The following is a 15,171-nucleotide window of genomic DNA, read 5'->3' as shown; positions in this document are numbered from 1 at the left end:
AAATATTCCGTTTCATTGCTATTTCTCTCTGAATCTTTAATTCTGACTTTTGATACCTTGACATCCTTTATTAGTTTGCTTTTTTCATTTTTAATTTAATTTAATTTGTTTTGTTTTGTTTTTATTGTCTATTGTTATTTTGGTCTACCACTTGCATCATTTTTTTTTCTCTTTCTCTTTCTTTGTCTGTAAACTTTGTGCCATCCACTTGAAAGAAGTGATTAAAGCTGATCCCTCTTTGTTTCAGTGTTAGCACCTTGTTGTAGTCCAACTGTCCCATCCTGAATCAGGCCACTGATGAAGTGTTTTGGTGGGAATTATTGACACAAGACATTGTATACAACAGTTTTGACTGGTAGGAATTATGCCTGGAAGGTTATGACTGCTGCTGTTTAAGAGATCCATGTTCTGTCATCACAGAGTTATCGCACTCCAAATTAACCACATAACTGAAGAGTTGTCATTGCCATTTTTCTGTTTTGTTGTAATTCAACTGCACAAGCATTAATAGGGTTACTATGCAAATATCTTATGAATTAAACTGTATAATTTTGCATTAAATGTACAATATGTCACTTCTGCTGTCTATCAAAACAAAAGAAAAGACACTTGCTGAGTGTAGTGTGAGGATGGCTATGCTGAGCAGGTCTGCAGACCTTCAAAGTTTCATGACTGCTTCTTGCACAGATTAATGTATTCATATTGAGAAAAGGTGTCGCTGGTCACTGCTGATCAGCTGATCAGCACTGTCTAGATAGTCTGGTGCAGAGCCTTAACCTCTGGTGAATAAACACCCTATGGCAGATCAGATTCTGCTCTGGTCTAGAGCCGTTTACTGACAAGAGGTGAGCTCAGAGATTTATTTTATTTTTGGGGATTGAACAGAGGGATTGTCTTCACTCCTGTTTATCAACCTCACTTTAGAGGTGACCTCTACTGTTTTTATTATGCAATGTTGACTGCTGCCTGGAGCTGTAGGGAAAATGTTGTTTACTTAATGAAGATGGAGAGTAGTGGGAAATTGAGGAGAGAGAGTCTGAGTTGAGTCTGAGTACTGAGGTGAGTGAGAGATGACATGTGCTGTTGCTTGCTAATGTTAGCTTACTGTCAGTGCAAACTAAAGTAATTTGGCTGTTTTGGGTGGATGAAAACTGCATAACACAAATAAACACAAATTATCCTGTGGTCAAACCACCATTGCTAGTAAAAAATAATATATGATTGTGACTCAAATGTTCACAGACGAGATTATGTTTTGGATCTTGTTTTCTATGTCTCGTTCGTGGACTTCCCTATCCCAGGAGTTATAGTAACCGGCAGTTAGAATAAACGCACCCTTACCCTGAGTTAACTCATGGATTTGTCTGGTTTGAACATTGTTGTAAACATTTGGGATAATGTAAGTACACAATTTGACAAAATATATAAAAAATGGTTGAGTCCTTTTCAGACAATTAATGCAGAAATCCAACATATCATATCTTCTATATCTTTAAAAGACTGACAGTAAAGATAAGCTGGGAATAAATAATATAAAACGAGTACTTTTTTTTCTTGATGCTGCCAACAGCTTACTGTGGTCTCCACAAATATCTGCCTAATTCACAAGATCATCATGCATCGTATTTTATCTTCATTCTTGTATTTCATTGCTGCCCACAATATCACTTTGAAACTTACCTAGCATGTAAGTGGTGCCATGAATGTCACATGAGATACAGAATGTGCTTTAGCAAACCTACATGAACCCTAACCTGTTATATCTGGTCAGAGATAACTTCTGCACTCCCAATATTTATTGTGGTTTAATTAAAGTAATTATTTGGACAGAAAAACTACTAATTGTTCAAGTGTCACAGGTGTAATGTAGACATCAACAGCTCAATCGGGTGACGTGTTCCCTGACCAGCATCCACTGTCAGTGTTTGTGTCAATGACTAGATATTTGTGATACTGTGGCAAATGACCTGGTGTGTAAACGACCCATTTTACTTGGTGTTAAACAGAGCTGTAGTACAGAGAATCGATAGAACAGGAGCTCAGGGTGTGTGTGTGTGTGTGTGTGTGTGTGTGTGTGTGTGTGTGTGTGTGTGTGTGTGTGTGTGTGTGTGTGTGTGTGTGTGTTCGGCTGTGGATTCGTTAGGAGTCACTGCATTCTTCAGCAGCAGGCTCTGTGGTATGCCAGCACATTCCCCACTGCTGAGCTGGAGAATCCGCTCGGAAAGCAGGAGCGGGAACTTTTCCTTTCAACCCCCTCCCACCCCTCACTCCACCCTTCTACTACTCTGTTTGTCTTAACTTCATTCTACTGTCCTTTTTCTGCTTTCACAACTTCAACTTAGTTGTCTTAACCTTTCTATACAGACAAGGCCTCTAATCCGAACCATGATGTCTGGTTTTATGTAATGTATTTGAGACTTTGCTGTGTAGTTGGGTTGTAATGTTGATGTTTAAAGAGTCAAATCCAAGGCATTTACTACAGACTAAATTCACCTTTCATCTCTTCCAGTCATTTCTCTCTGCCAGTGTATCTTTCTTTTTTTTCTTGTTTTTTTTTTTTGTTTGTTTTTTTTAGATAGCTTGCATTAGCCTCCCTGTCAGTTCCTTTCTTGAATGAAGCCCCTGCTCTGTGTATTATTTGTCAGCTCTCACTTGGATTGCTGTCCTCAGGTTGGTAAAGGGAACACGCTGTGTTGGACGTGGTGTTGAATCAACAACGGCTCTAGCGAGTTGCCGGCGGTGGGACAGAGTGAGCCAGCCTCATGTTTGTTTTGCTAACAGGAGAAGCACAGGATAGAGGTTTAGAGTAGAGACAGACACACACAGACTTGTGAGGATTTTCCATTGACAAGATTCACTTCTTAACCCTTACCCTGCTTGGTTACACCTCAGCTATATTTTTGTCTAAACCCAAAAATGGACTCCTTAACTTTAAATCTTTATTTCTTCTAATCACCCATCTCTCCCCCACACACGTCTTGGCTATAGAACTTAACACTGCTTGATGTGGAATTTTTTTGGTGTGAGTTGGGGTCAGGTGTACATACAGACCTTTTCACACACACAGTGGCTGTTTCACTCACATACATTCACTGTTTTTCTCTTTCTGTCTCTCTCAAACAAACACACATGCCCCCAAAGCTGGTGTGTCATTGTCAGTGTGGGAGTTAATGTGTGACTCTGCTGACCACTAATATGGTCTTATCTGTTGTGCCTTGTTGTGGCTTTGTGTGCTGTTGACCTATCTATATTTAGAACGAAAGGAATCATGTGTCCAACAAACAGTCTCCACGAGTGTGTGTTTGTGCGCGCGTCTCTGTCTCTACTGGGTTGTGTTTATGTTTGCACATAACCAATGTGTAACAAAAGCGCTAAAACAATCACATTGTTTCCACCACTGTCACTTGTGTCTTGTGATCACAGAGCCAGATGAGAGGACACGCTGAGGGTTAAAGTTAATCCTAATGAACATCTAGTTCCTTGAGGCTCCAGTCAGGAAATTGACAGGATACTCTTATTACCTGGAGATGTAATGTGATTTATATTAATAGCAGAAATTTTTCAATAGTTTATGTTGCTATTCGTGTCTTCATTTAGGATTTTTTTGAATGTGTGAATTAAATGGCCAGAGAGGAAGAAGACGAGCTACAGATATGCAAGACCACTGTGCTCCCATTTGTCAGTGATTTGAATCCTATGCTAATCCACCACAGTCAAAATTAGTTTACTTAAATTTACAGTTTAAAGAGGCAACTGTGTTACAGTGAATACAGATTCTTTGATATTTAGTAAATGCCGATACAGAGTCTCAATCTGTTACTTAGCCTTAACTAATATTTTCCTGAATAATACAGCTGCAGGAAGGAAAAAAAGTACCTGCATCCAAGCTGTTCTTAATAGTTTTTTTTTTTTTATTTTGGAAAACAAAGTATACTTTCATATGGCTCTTTCTTATTCTGCAAATGCTGTTATAACATTGACCTACCACCTTCCTTGTGTTAGCAGGTGAGTCTGTGACACTGCATTGTGACAGCAGACCCTCATGTACAGTAAGCTGAAGTGTGTGCGAGATGCAGCCCACGCTTGGTACCTCCATATCATCAGTTGCTTTTTTCATATTCCTTACGTTGTCATGTAAAATAGACGTGTTGCTTGTCTATTTCACGGCCGTTCAGCATCTCTTTGATTGCCTGTTTTACATGCTCTGCTGTATGAGACCCACAAAACTAGTGTGCATACTGACACGTTGTAATTTGAAATTGGATTCAATGTAGTGTAATGCCGAGATGGTAGGGCATACCAGGAATTCAGAAACTCCAGATGATGGAAAAAACCCTGATCCTCTACCACAGAGATGAGCTGGTTATCCAGAGCAATTAATTTAATTACCTTCTCTGTAATATATTTGCCATGTCGCTGTCTCAAGGATAAATTCTGTTTCCTTGAAAGTATCTGCAAGTGTTTGCTGCTTTGATGTCTTTGCCTGTACTCTAGAGTGAACTTGTTGTATTCTTTGAGTGTTTGTTTTTTTTATATGCCGCAGTAGTATTAAATGCAGCATTTATTGCATTGCATCTCTTATACAATGTGTTTATTCTTTGATCCAATAATAATAGTCTAGATTAGATAGATAAAAGTAAAGTCTTTAAATGTAAACAGGGTACAAACTGTCACAGCTTTTACAAATGCTGATTTTGTTGACCCAGTTACATTGTTCCGGGGGTTTCCAGGAATGTGGTCTTGTTCAGTGACATGTTCATGTTACAGTGTAATATCTTATTTTGTCAAGAAGGGCTTTAATATTCTTCTCTTTAGTACCCAAATTCCCTTGAACTGACTGGTAACTTCTTCGGTTTCATATCAGTGTTTCCCAGAATGGGGTTGAAACAACCCTTGGAGAATGAGAGTAAACAAATTCAGCTGTGCTTTGTACATATAGCAAGATCTTTTAGCCTACATTTTAGGAAAGAAGTAGCCACACCCCTTTCTTACAGCTCCAATGTAGCATTGTCTTGTACACTTGCTCCAGACCTCTGAATTGCTGTTTCTTGAGTTTAAATAGGGCTGGTGTTTTGTGTATTGTCATCTATTTTGCAAGCTGGAGAAACACCCCAAGCCAATCGTAGCTCTTTAGGTGGAATTTAGAAAAGGTGCATCATCTTTATGTGCCAAAACCAGGAAAATAGTGATCGAGCAATTTCTACAATTGTGAATCGAATCACTGCCACTGTACAGGCTATTGAAGGCAAGCTAAAAATAATTATACATTTGAAATAATTAATTCTGAATTTTGATTTAATATCGCCATCGGCATCAGTCCCAAAAATCAAGTATCAGCTCTATTTGGCTCTAATGATATCTGAGCCCTTTCCCCGTCAGTTTCTCTTGTAGTCTTTTCTAGTGTAAATGTGCCATGACCAGTGGAATTCACGATCTGCTTACTTTCCGTTGTCATTTGAACTGTCTTCAACGCCAACAAATTTGCCTGGTTGTGGAGAAATGGTGGGCAGAGTCATGCGAGATTAACCGAGGGAGGATTGTACAGAGGGAGAAGAAGGGGCTGTGTTGAAAGCAGCACCCTTGTCTTGGTGCCAGCGAGGGTGTCAGAGGGCAGTGAGAGTGCAGGATGGCACAGAGTCCACCAGCAGACACCATCCGTAGTGGCAAAAATGCTGCGTCAGACCCCAAACAAATGACTCTTAGTCTGAGGTTTCAGTGTTTGCGTATGTCTGACTTTCTTTTTCAGTATTTCTTCTGAATGCGGCTGATGTGATTCATCAGTTCCCAACATGCCCCTGTCTCTCTGTCCAGCATGAAAGAACAAGCTAAACATCTTTTGTCTTGTTATACCTCACATTTGCTTTCAGTCACGTTGGTTTTCATTGTTTTTGTTTAGTCTATTTTTATTGATTGCATTGTATGAGACACTGGCATGCTTGATATTCATGGAACTGACTGTAGTATCAGGTCTTTCTCTGTGGTGGGATGCAGAGTTATGCAAGTTCAACATGGCAAGTCCTACTTCCAGAGAAGTTTCCAGTGTCACTCTGTGTCAGAATCTACAAAGAAATAAGGTGGAAAGGGCGAAATTGCATCACAGTGTTTCCTGGTTCCTTTGTTAGTGTAGTAATGTCAGTTTAACTAACCCTATCCTTGTTACCCCTTTGCTCTATTTTTTACTCCAGCTGGATCAGGGATAGAACTGTACCTTCCTATTAATGTTAAGAGTCTGCCATACATGTCAAATTTATTGACATTGACTGGGTTAATTTAGTTACAGCTACTCACTCTCTGTGTTTTCCTGATTAGAATCTGGTCCATTTTTGTTATTGGTAACCCCATGGTTATCCTAGCAATTGACTTTTGACCCATGCTGGGTGCAACTACTGTGACCCCTCTGTAAGCGTTGAGAGGTGCTGCATGTTCGGTCACTGTAAGACACTCTCAAAGGCTGACTCCTTGACATTTTAACCTTGGTCAGTGAAGCCTGAAGTAGCTTCCTGTCATAGCTGATGCTTTTATACATTTTCTAGCCATTCCCCTGTGGTTTTAGTAAGTATTAGTTCAGTAAGGACAGACTTACCCTCTGGTTACCACAAAATACTATTGATCAAAATTAATTTTTCTAACTTATTAATCTTTAGATCAGTTGTAGTTCAAAGGGGAACTGTAACACCATTCCCTCATGCTGAATTCATACATCAGAGGGAGGAGTGCCACTTTTTCTTAAGTGTTGGGTTCACAAAGCCACAATCTGGGTATTTTTGGCCTCTCAGCAGTGTAGTTCCACAAACTGAGAGTGTCATTTAGAACTGTAAAGGCAACTCTTTTCGTCCCATCAATTTTTGACATTATTTGGAAGTTATTCCAAAGTCGTTACTCTGTGGATGCACATGAATGATTGCTGAGCTGCTGATTAGTAGAGGCATTATTAGTTTGACAGCCATATACTATACACATGTAAGCTCTGAATCAGTTGGTGCAGGACATTGTACTTGTTAAAGAAACAGAGCACAATGTAACAGACATTATTTTTTGCATTGATCTGCTGGTCTTTGGAGAGTGCTAGGACTTTTGGCCTTTTCTGTTTTTTAACTTTAAATTTGTGCTATGAAATGGAGGGAGTAATTAAGAATTTTTGAATTTCTGAATTGTTATTACTATCATTATTATTATTATTATTATTATTATTATTATTATTATTATTATTGTATTTTTAAGAAGAAATGGTGAAACACACACAAGCCTGTTTCATACATAGATCATGTAAGGCATGTGAACTTTTCTACTTTATGTAAAATTGCAGTTGTCAATACAGTTAATTTTGACATGATGTGACAGTCCTGAATAATCTCAGCTGCGAACACTGCTTTATGTGCTAAATTAGAGCTGACATTGCCAGCTGATATTTTAGGAAATGAGCTCCAGATGGCAGTCTGTCCTATTTCAGTAATTTCTTAGAAAATATTTGCTTACAACACTAGTTTTGTGTGGCTGTGAGGAAAATGCTTATTAATTATGGCGGACCACAATCACCAGATGTCTTGTGGTTGATAAAAACTTGCCTTTCAAAGAAAGTTTGGGGGGAAGTGTAGTCCTTTATTTTATATTTTTTTTCAAAATTGAACACACAATGTCTTCACATCAGTCAATCCAGTTGATTTTGAAAATTGACTCAAATTAAGAAAAATACTGTAACAGGTCAACCTTTTTGTTAGACTGCTGATAAATGTCAAAAAGTTCAAAACAACACTGTTTCTACTTTTGACTATAAAGGTTTTACAGTTGGCAGTACATCACCGGTTCTGTTAACTTTCATGAAGTATTAACCAGTGTTTTTTCGTTCCAAGTCAATGTTTTCTAGTCTTTTTAAAATAAATGACTTTTAATCATATAACAATTCCTGTTTTCTGATGGAACAAGGCTTGCCTCATTCAGAGGAATGAAGGATTACATCATCCCTGGAGCAGAATTGAGTGACTCTCTGGCTCACCTCATACACCTCGCTTCTTCACTCCCTCCTTCCATTTATTTTCTCCTTCTCCCTCTCAAACTTGTCTTGACTTCACTCTCCCCCCACCTTACCTCTCCTCTCCTTGTATTCTGTGTCACTCATATAGTGCTTTCTGCTGAGTTTTAGGACAGCCTGGCCTCGTTCAGTGTCTTCATGTCACCCATTCAAATTAGCTGACACGGATCGGAAGGTCTTTTCATCTAAAAACAGTGGCTGTTTTGTTGAAAGGCAGTCTGTGTGAAATGGGGCACTGGCTCATTCTGCCCTATCATGGTAGATGTGACACACACATGCTTTCAGTGGCTGAAGCAAAATCCCCTTGCATTTTCATAAAATGAGTTGGCAAAAAATGTTGATACCATTTATTTGCTTTTCATTGTTTAAGGATTTTTCATTGTTTAAAGACATTCACTTTATCAGATTTGTGGGGTCCATTGATGAGTTAGGTGAGGTAATTCTTTCCATTGTGTTCTGAGAGAGAAGTTAATTTTGAGCACATGCTGCTGATTTCCCTGTGGTTAGAAAAGCATAGGATTGTATGCCAACGTGTGTGTAAAACTTTCAGTCCCATGCTGTGAGTTGGCTAAAGTCAGAATTATTCAGTCCCTCAGTCCTGGTCATCTTTCATGCAGTGAATGAATGTGAACCTTGTTTGGAAGGCGTCAGGGTCTGTGGTCTTCCATCTGCCCGGTCAGAGCTGCAGCTGTCCACTCAACAGGGTAGAGAGAGCTGTACATCACCACAAAGTAGACTGTGACATTGGGATATCTTTGGACAGAAGGGCTAGCAGATGTATTTTTTAGTTTCACCTCATCTGTCAGATTTAGAGATGAGATTCTCAGGGTTAAGAATGACTGTGGTCAGTTTCACACAGACACATCTCCCAAGCAGGAAGTGGAGCCGGCCTGTGTCCTGTCTCTATTTGTGTGAGTGTCTAAAACCGTTGACCAGTTGGTAAAATGGACTTGCATTTACGCTGTGTTTTTTGTGTCAGACTACTCAAAGTCCTCCATTCATACACTGATGGCAGAGGCTGCTCTGTAAGGTGCTGCTCATCAGGAGCGATACAGCCATACATATCCAAAGCATCCCACAATATTTCTTTGCCCAGAAGATTCTCTTAAGGTGCAACCTGATGATCAAAACTAACCTCCTACTAACACCTGCAGAGTCTCATCTGCCCCGTAGTTTGTATCTGTAGCACTGGTCCAAGATGGTAGGAATGGGCTCCTAACGACCCACTGACTTGGACAACAATAGAGCTTCATGACCTCCAGGTTATGTATAGAGCTGTACAGCAACCATCAGCAGCCTTCACAGAAGGAGCAAAATAGAAGGATGACAGTGCAGTGGCTCTAACATCATCTTGCTTTCCTCTATTTTTAACCGTACATGTGTTCACTAATCCATCTGTCCATCTATCAATTACATTCTCCTTTGCTGCCACCTTGGGTATTGTGTAGCAACAATCCGATTATTCATCCAGTGATGTCCTGTTCCTCACCGCGGTTCATCGTGTCAGTCGGCCATTGGCTGATTGGCTGGCAACTTGATGAGATGCGAGCATTTGAAAGTTTAACAAAAACTTTCTTTCAAACATTTTTGATAAATATAAAGAATACATGATGTTGGGATACTGGATTGTAATGCTATTTGTGTTTTGTCTTCTCTCACAGGGGTGATCAGCCAGTGGCAAGGTGAGTCTAAGGAGCGTGTCATCTCACTTGTCCTCACCCACCTCCCGCTGCTCAAACCTGGCAACGTTGAAGCCAAGGGTGAGTACATGCGCCTTCTGCCACGCATCCTAGCCCACACCATCGAACATGGCCACCACCTGGAGGAGTCTCGCCAGCTCCTGTCCTACGCCCTTATCCACCCAGCCACCTCTCTAGAAGACCGTGCTGCTCTGGCACTCTGGCTCAACCACCTGGAAGAGAGAGCCGCTGCCCGTGGAGACTCACTGGAAAGGCCTCCTCCCTCTGGGCCACACCACCACCATCACCAGTCCACGCCTCCATCCACCCTCTCCTCATCAGGATCATCCTCCTCCACTAACACCTCTTCATCAGGCAATCTCTACTCGTTGCATCACCACCAGCGCTACGGCTCTGACGACCGCCTCAATGGGTGGCAGAGTTCCAGGGATTCAGGACTGGGTGGAGGCTGGCATCAGCAGCAGCAGGGCTGTGAGAATGGGCACCTCCTTCTCTACCCATCATCTTCTGTGCCAGCGACCATCAACACGGTTGGAACTGGTGGAGGTGGTAACACTAGTAAGTCTCATGTGTCCTGTGTGCCTTGCACTGTGTTCAATCGTATTCTGATCATGAGGTGACTAAACAGCAGTTCACACATAGATAGACATTAAAAGAGCACCACATCTCTAACATTGATCTATCGTGGCATTTTTATTGCCTATTCCCAACTGGTACATCTGGTGTGATGGCGGTCGAGCCAGACCTACAGACATTAGAGAAGATGATATACTGGAGATAACCATGATGTCATTGTAAACAGATAGATGGTTGATATATTTCATAGGTTCATTAAAGTTGTCCATAAAGGGCTTTCACCAGTTTGGTGAAGAAAAAAAAAGAAAAGGGATCGTTCTATAAATGTTCTACCCACTTTTTACTCTTCTGTCCAGGTGTCCTCTGGTATGCTCTGTCTTCCTGTTGCAGTTTTTTGAAATATTTTTCTTATTCTATTGTCTTTGATTATTTAGTTTAATGGAAAACTAGAGGAGTGTAGAACTGTGTGTTTTCATTGGAGAAACGTCTATATTAGTAGATTACGGGAGACAGCTGTGACCAATTATAGGCACAATTTTTGTTGCAGGTTTGACAAAGAAGATGGAGAGATATAAACACAGAATGCTTCAAACTAGTGAAGATCGGTAGCAGTGGTCTTTTGCTCAGGTTTAAGCATATCCATCAATATTTATCCTCCTTTCACTGAACATAAGGAGGCAGGTTTATTTTTTTCTCATAGCTATGCACCCACCTGACACTTTTGAAAAACCTGGCTTGCTTCTAAAGTCAAGGTGGTCCGAACCACTACAACACAGTGATCACAGCCACCTACTTGGTCTTGTCTGATGATAACCTCTCTGTCCGATTGCCCTCACCGAGGCACAGTTTCATTCGAGGGTCTCTTAACGTGTAATTCACGTGGAAAACATGTCTAAGAAGGCAGCTTTACTTGCCAGAGAGGAGATTTGTGAAAAATATAGTAGGATGCTGTATAGCAAGGATATTTCACTGTGGTAGTTGTGTAAGGATGTGTTTTGTTCAATTAGTTGACAAAAAATAATAATAGTAGTTGACACTAGGCACAGAAACATCTCTCCTGCAATAGGTAGCACAACAAATTCATTTAAAATACTGGTACAGTTATAGTTCTATTAAAGACTCAAAGGACATTCAAAACTAGCCAAATACACTAAACACACCCTGAACGTACTAAATTGACTCAGCACAGTAAATACAGTCTGGTCAGTCTGACTGAACAACCCACACTGCAACTACAGAGGCTGTATGAGGTGGACGACAACACACAGAGAGGGGAGGGCTGTTGAAATTGAACATAACTATGGTCAGAGCAGGATATTTCCAGACAAGAATGCAAGGGCTCTGTGTTGTTTTTTTTTTCCTCGGAGATGAAAGAAACAGCTGAGGGTTTATAAATAAAGACACATTTAAAGCCCTGCTCACTGCTCCAAGAAAGATCCTCTAGTATTTTTGACTGCGAGCAGCTTCAGTAAACGACCGCAGGATTTCACATCTGATAAACTACAATTACCCAGCAATTAACTAAGGATTGGTGTAATCAGTGAGCAGATGCTTTTATTAACTTCTGAAAGTGCATGTAAGTTTAAGGTGGTGTACAAAGTGAGTTTAAGTGGTGTTAAGAGTCAGAAGATTTTAGAATATGTTTTATCATTGCTTTCGGCATCAAATCCTATTGGGCCGATCAGAATGTGTATCACAAAACACTGAATCTACCACTGATCTTTAACACAAAATATCTAGCATTAATTCAGTTCCTATCACTCTGAGTCGCCAAGTCTTCAGCCTCCTCCCGGTGTTTCTCTGGTCATCATCATGATGATCATAGGAGTATAATTGTCCAACCACATCAACCTGCGTGCTACTGACACCACATCCTGTTGACCTCCCAGCCATACTCTCTGCCTCAGTCCAAGCCACAGCAGCACATACCACCCATCCTTTCCCTTGTAAGGCAGCCTTTGTGGGAGACTGTATTTAGGGAAAATGGCTAATATTTAGGGACTGGAACTTGTAATGTTAGCTGGGCACCTATTTTAAACAGGGCCCATGAAGTCCTATACATAGCGGCAACAGTAAGAGGACCGCATATAGGAAGAGGAGAGAGCCTGGAGTATTGGTGGCAGCTTTACCCGTCAGAGCGACGACACAAAAAGCTTTTTGGCTTGCCACCTTTTCATTCATATTACCCCCTTAAACAGGAAAATGTGTCAGTTGGAGCTGCTATTATTGGGTTTAATAGCAAGATTTCACTTCTTGCAGTCACAGGTATCCACCTTGAATTCATCCTGAGGAGCACAGATTTCAATTATTAATGGAGAAAAGAAGTGCGAGAGGAAGACTGAGAGAGAAGTGATGTATTAGGTTAGCACTGGTTTGATTTCATTGCTAGTACAGGAAGGTCGTCTGCAAAACATCTATGATATATGCGTGATGTGTGGATGGTCTTCAAGGTCTCCAAATGAAAAAGCAAGATCTATACCAAGTGAATATAAATCAGAAGAGTATGTGTACTTAAAAGACCCCTTAAATAGCAGCTTCCTCCCTTTAGCTGCCTTTAGTCAATTCACAAACAACTTATTGTTGGAGGAAGAGCAAGTCTACATAGTAATATACATATACAGGCCGAATTCATTATTTACAATAGTGTTACTGCAATCAGTTAAATGCTATATTGATGAAACTGAAAAATGACTTCATGTGTTTATAAACACGGGAGTGAGTGAACAGTGGTTCTGCCAGTAAGATTTCTCCAGTCTTAGCTTAGCCCACCTGACTAGTCTTGCTGTTGTCCTGCAGTCCTGACGAGTGGAGGTGGCAGCCAGCAGCACAGTCCCCTGAAGCGCTCTGTGTCCCTCACACCTCCCATGAGTGGCCCCAGCAACCAGCCTCTGGGACACGTCTGGCTGTCCCAGGAGGACCTACGGAGCGCGAGGGGCCCAGCCCCAGACCATGCACCTCTCTCACCCCAGAGCAGCATTGCCTCCTCGGGCAGTGGGGGCAGTGAACATCTGGAAGAGGCTGGTTTAGGAGGAGGTTCAGGTCTGCATCGCAGTTCCTTCCATGAGGAGGGCAGTGGCATGAGGGGTGAGTACGACAGACCGAGTGTGCAGTTAGTAACACCGTTCAGCCGACTGCTTCGTCGTCTCAGGTCACCTGTGTCTTTGCCAAAAAGCTGTACACACCACAACGACTACAGCCAGTTGCCAACTAACTCATTCTGAACCTGCTTGAGAGGAAATACCATTTCACACGATCAGGTAGCAGTCGTCTGTATGCGTCATTCAGACAGGGAAGCTGGAAGACTCAGGACTGCAGTTATACAAACCATTGTCACGGTTAAGCAAAATTTTTTGCCACCGCTCTGGCTATTATAGCCTCTTCTTGTCAAGAATATGTCTGATAAAAATATATCATTGGAACCGATGAAGAGGCCAAGGCAAAATACTATGAGAATTCGTGCTAAACGGGTGTAATCGTGGATACTACAGTGACAGGCTGTTTCTTTCCGTCTCTCATCTTGTGCATTGATTCGCTTAGCTGAACAGCCATTCAAGACTGATTTCCCACACTGAAGGGCCCTGCCGCTGATTCAACACCCTCAATTGGCCAAAAAGCCACTGACAAAGGCTGCTCACTGCCAAAGGTGCAGGACACCAGCAACAACTATGGCCACAGATGCTCACCAGTTCCCTGACATTGGCAGACGGCTGATAGTCAGCTTGGTCTGCGGAGAAGGTTCAACCAAACTAGTGTTCTCTACTTTGTGATGGTGTTGCAAGATTTGGTAACTTGTGAAATACCTGTTTTTATTCAAACCTTTTTGGAAAAACAATACAATTCACTACAAAACTATTGAACATAACTCATAGACTTATTTTACTGTAAATGCACCAAGTTATTGCTGTTCATTTAAAAATAGTATAATGTTTGTGCAGTCATTTGTGATGCAGGTGCCTGGAAGTCTTATTTTCAACAGTTTGATGTACTAGTTGAATATTCAGCTTTCTAAAAACCCCAGCTACCTGATGTGGCTGAAGATGCAGGTAGACAGTGTGGGTGCTAAGGGCAGCAGATCAGGTTACAGAGACAAATATTCACTTTAATTATGTGAATATTTAAAATTTAGTATCAAACCCTTTATTTCGACAGGGCTATTGATATGGACTTCCCTACTTGATGTAAGTGCTGACATGAAGTGAGACATGACCAGTTCAGTGGAGAAATTATGACTGTCTGCTGTGTGTGACTTACAGGCATTCAGCTACAGGCTTTGGCAAGTTGTTGATCCAGTCAGAGCAGTTTGTCTGGGGAGGCAAAGGCCAGAACTGCTGACCTCTTGACCTTTCTCTGAGGTTACCACTGTCTGTACTGAGATATGCAGTGTATGCCTTTGCCTTTTACAAACATTTTTCATGTTGTCATCCAGCTAAACAGGAAAACAACATTCCTCATTGACAGCCCCGAAATAACAAGCTATTATCCATCAATCTTTAAACTCTGTAACAGAATCCATTGTTCAGCTAAATCAAACTACAGTCTAATTTAGTTAACTCGTCGTTCCTTGTTGTTAAGTCATACAAGTCTCTGTTTCCTCTCAGAGCTTTTGCAAGATTATCAAGGGGTGTCCTCAAAAGACATGATGAATATGAAGCAGCAGATTAGCAAAGGAAACTTACTCTACTGGAAAGGTGTTTGCTGTATTAACAGTTGTTTTTTCATTCTCTTGAGTTACACAAAAGGGACTCTTTGTTTGTACTGCAGTTGCTGCTTGCTTGTAAGCAAAGAAACAGCTAAATCAGCACCAGGCCTCAGTCTACTACAACTACAAATTAGAACAAAGATGTCTCAGCAGCTAGCTAACACTCT

At 41.1% G+C, this 15,171-nt stretch overlaps 1 protein-coding gene across 3 annotated transcripts in view; it reads left to right on the top strand.

The window, feature by feature from the left end:
- samd4a (sterile alpha motif domain containing 4A) overlaps positions 1 to 15,171 on the top strand; it is a 53,070-nt gene that overhangs the window by 17,825 nt on the left and 20,074 nt on the right. For 2 of the 3 annotated variants that reach the window (XM_037096729.1, XM_037096728.1), the window contains exons 3-4: positions 9,691 to 10,287; positions 13,102 to 13,389. In XM_037096729.1, coding sequence (XP_036952624.1) covers positions 9,691 to 10,287; positions 13,102 to 13,389 — 885 coding nt within the window. The remainder of the gene's footprint in view (positions 1 to 9,690; positions 10,288 to 13,101; positions 13,390 to 15,171) is intronic. The other variant, XM_037096730.1, reaches the window with a different exon arrangement.

The sequence above is a fragment of the Acanthopagrus latus genome, chromosome 4, assembly GCF_904848185.1.
Source record: "Acanthopagrus latus isolate v.2019 chromosome 4, fAcaLat1.1, whole genome shotgun sequence".
Classification (NCBI taxonomy): domain Eukaryota; kingdom Metazoa; phylum Chordata; class Actinopteri; order Spariformes; family Sparidae; genus Acanthopagrus; species Acanthopagrus latus.
The sequence above is the reverse complement of the archived record's forward strand: the minus strand, read 5'-3'. Positions and strand labels throughout refer to the sequence as shown.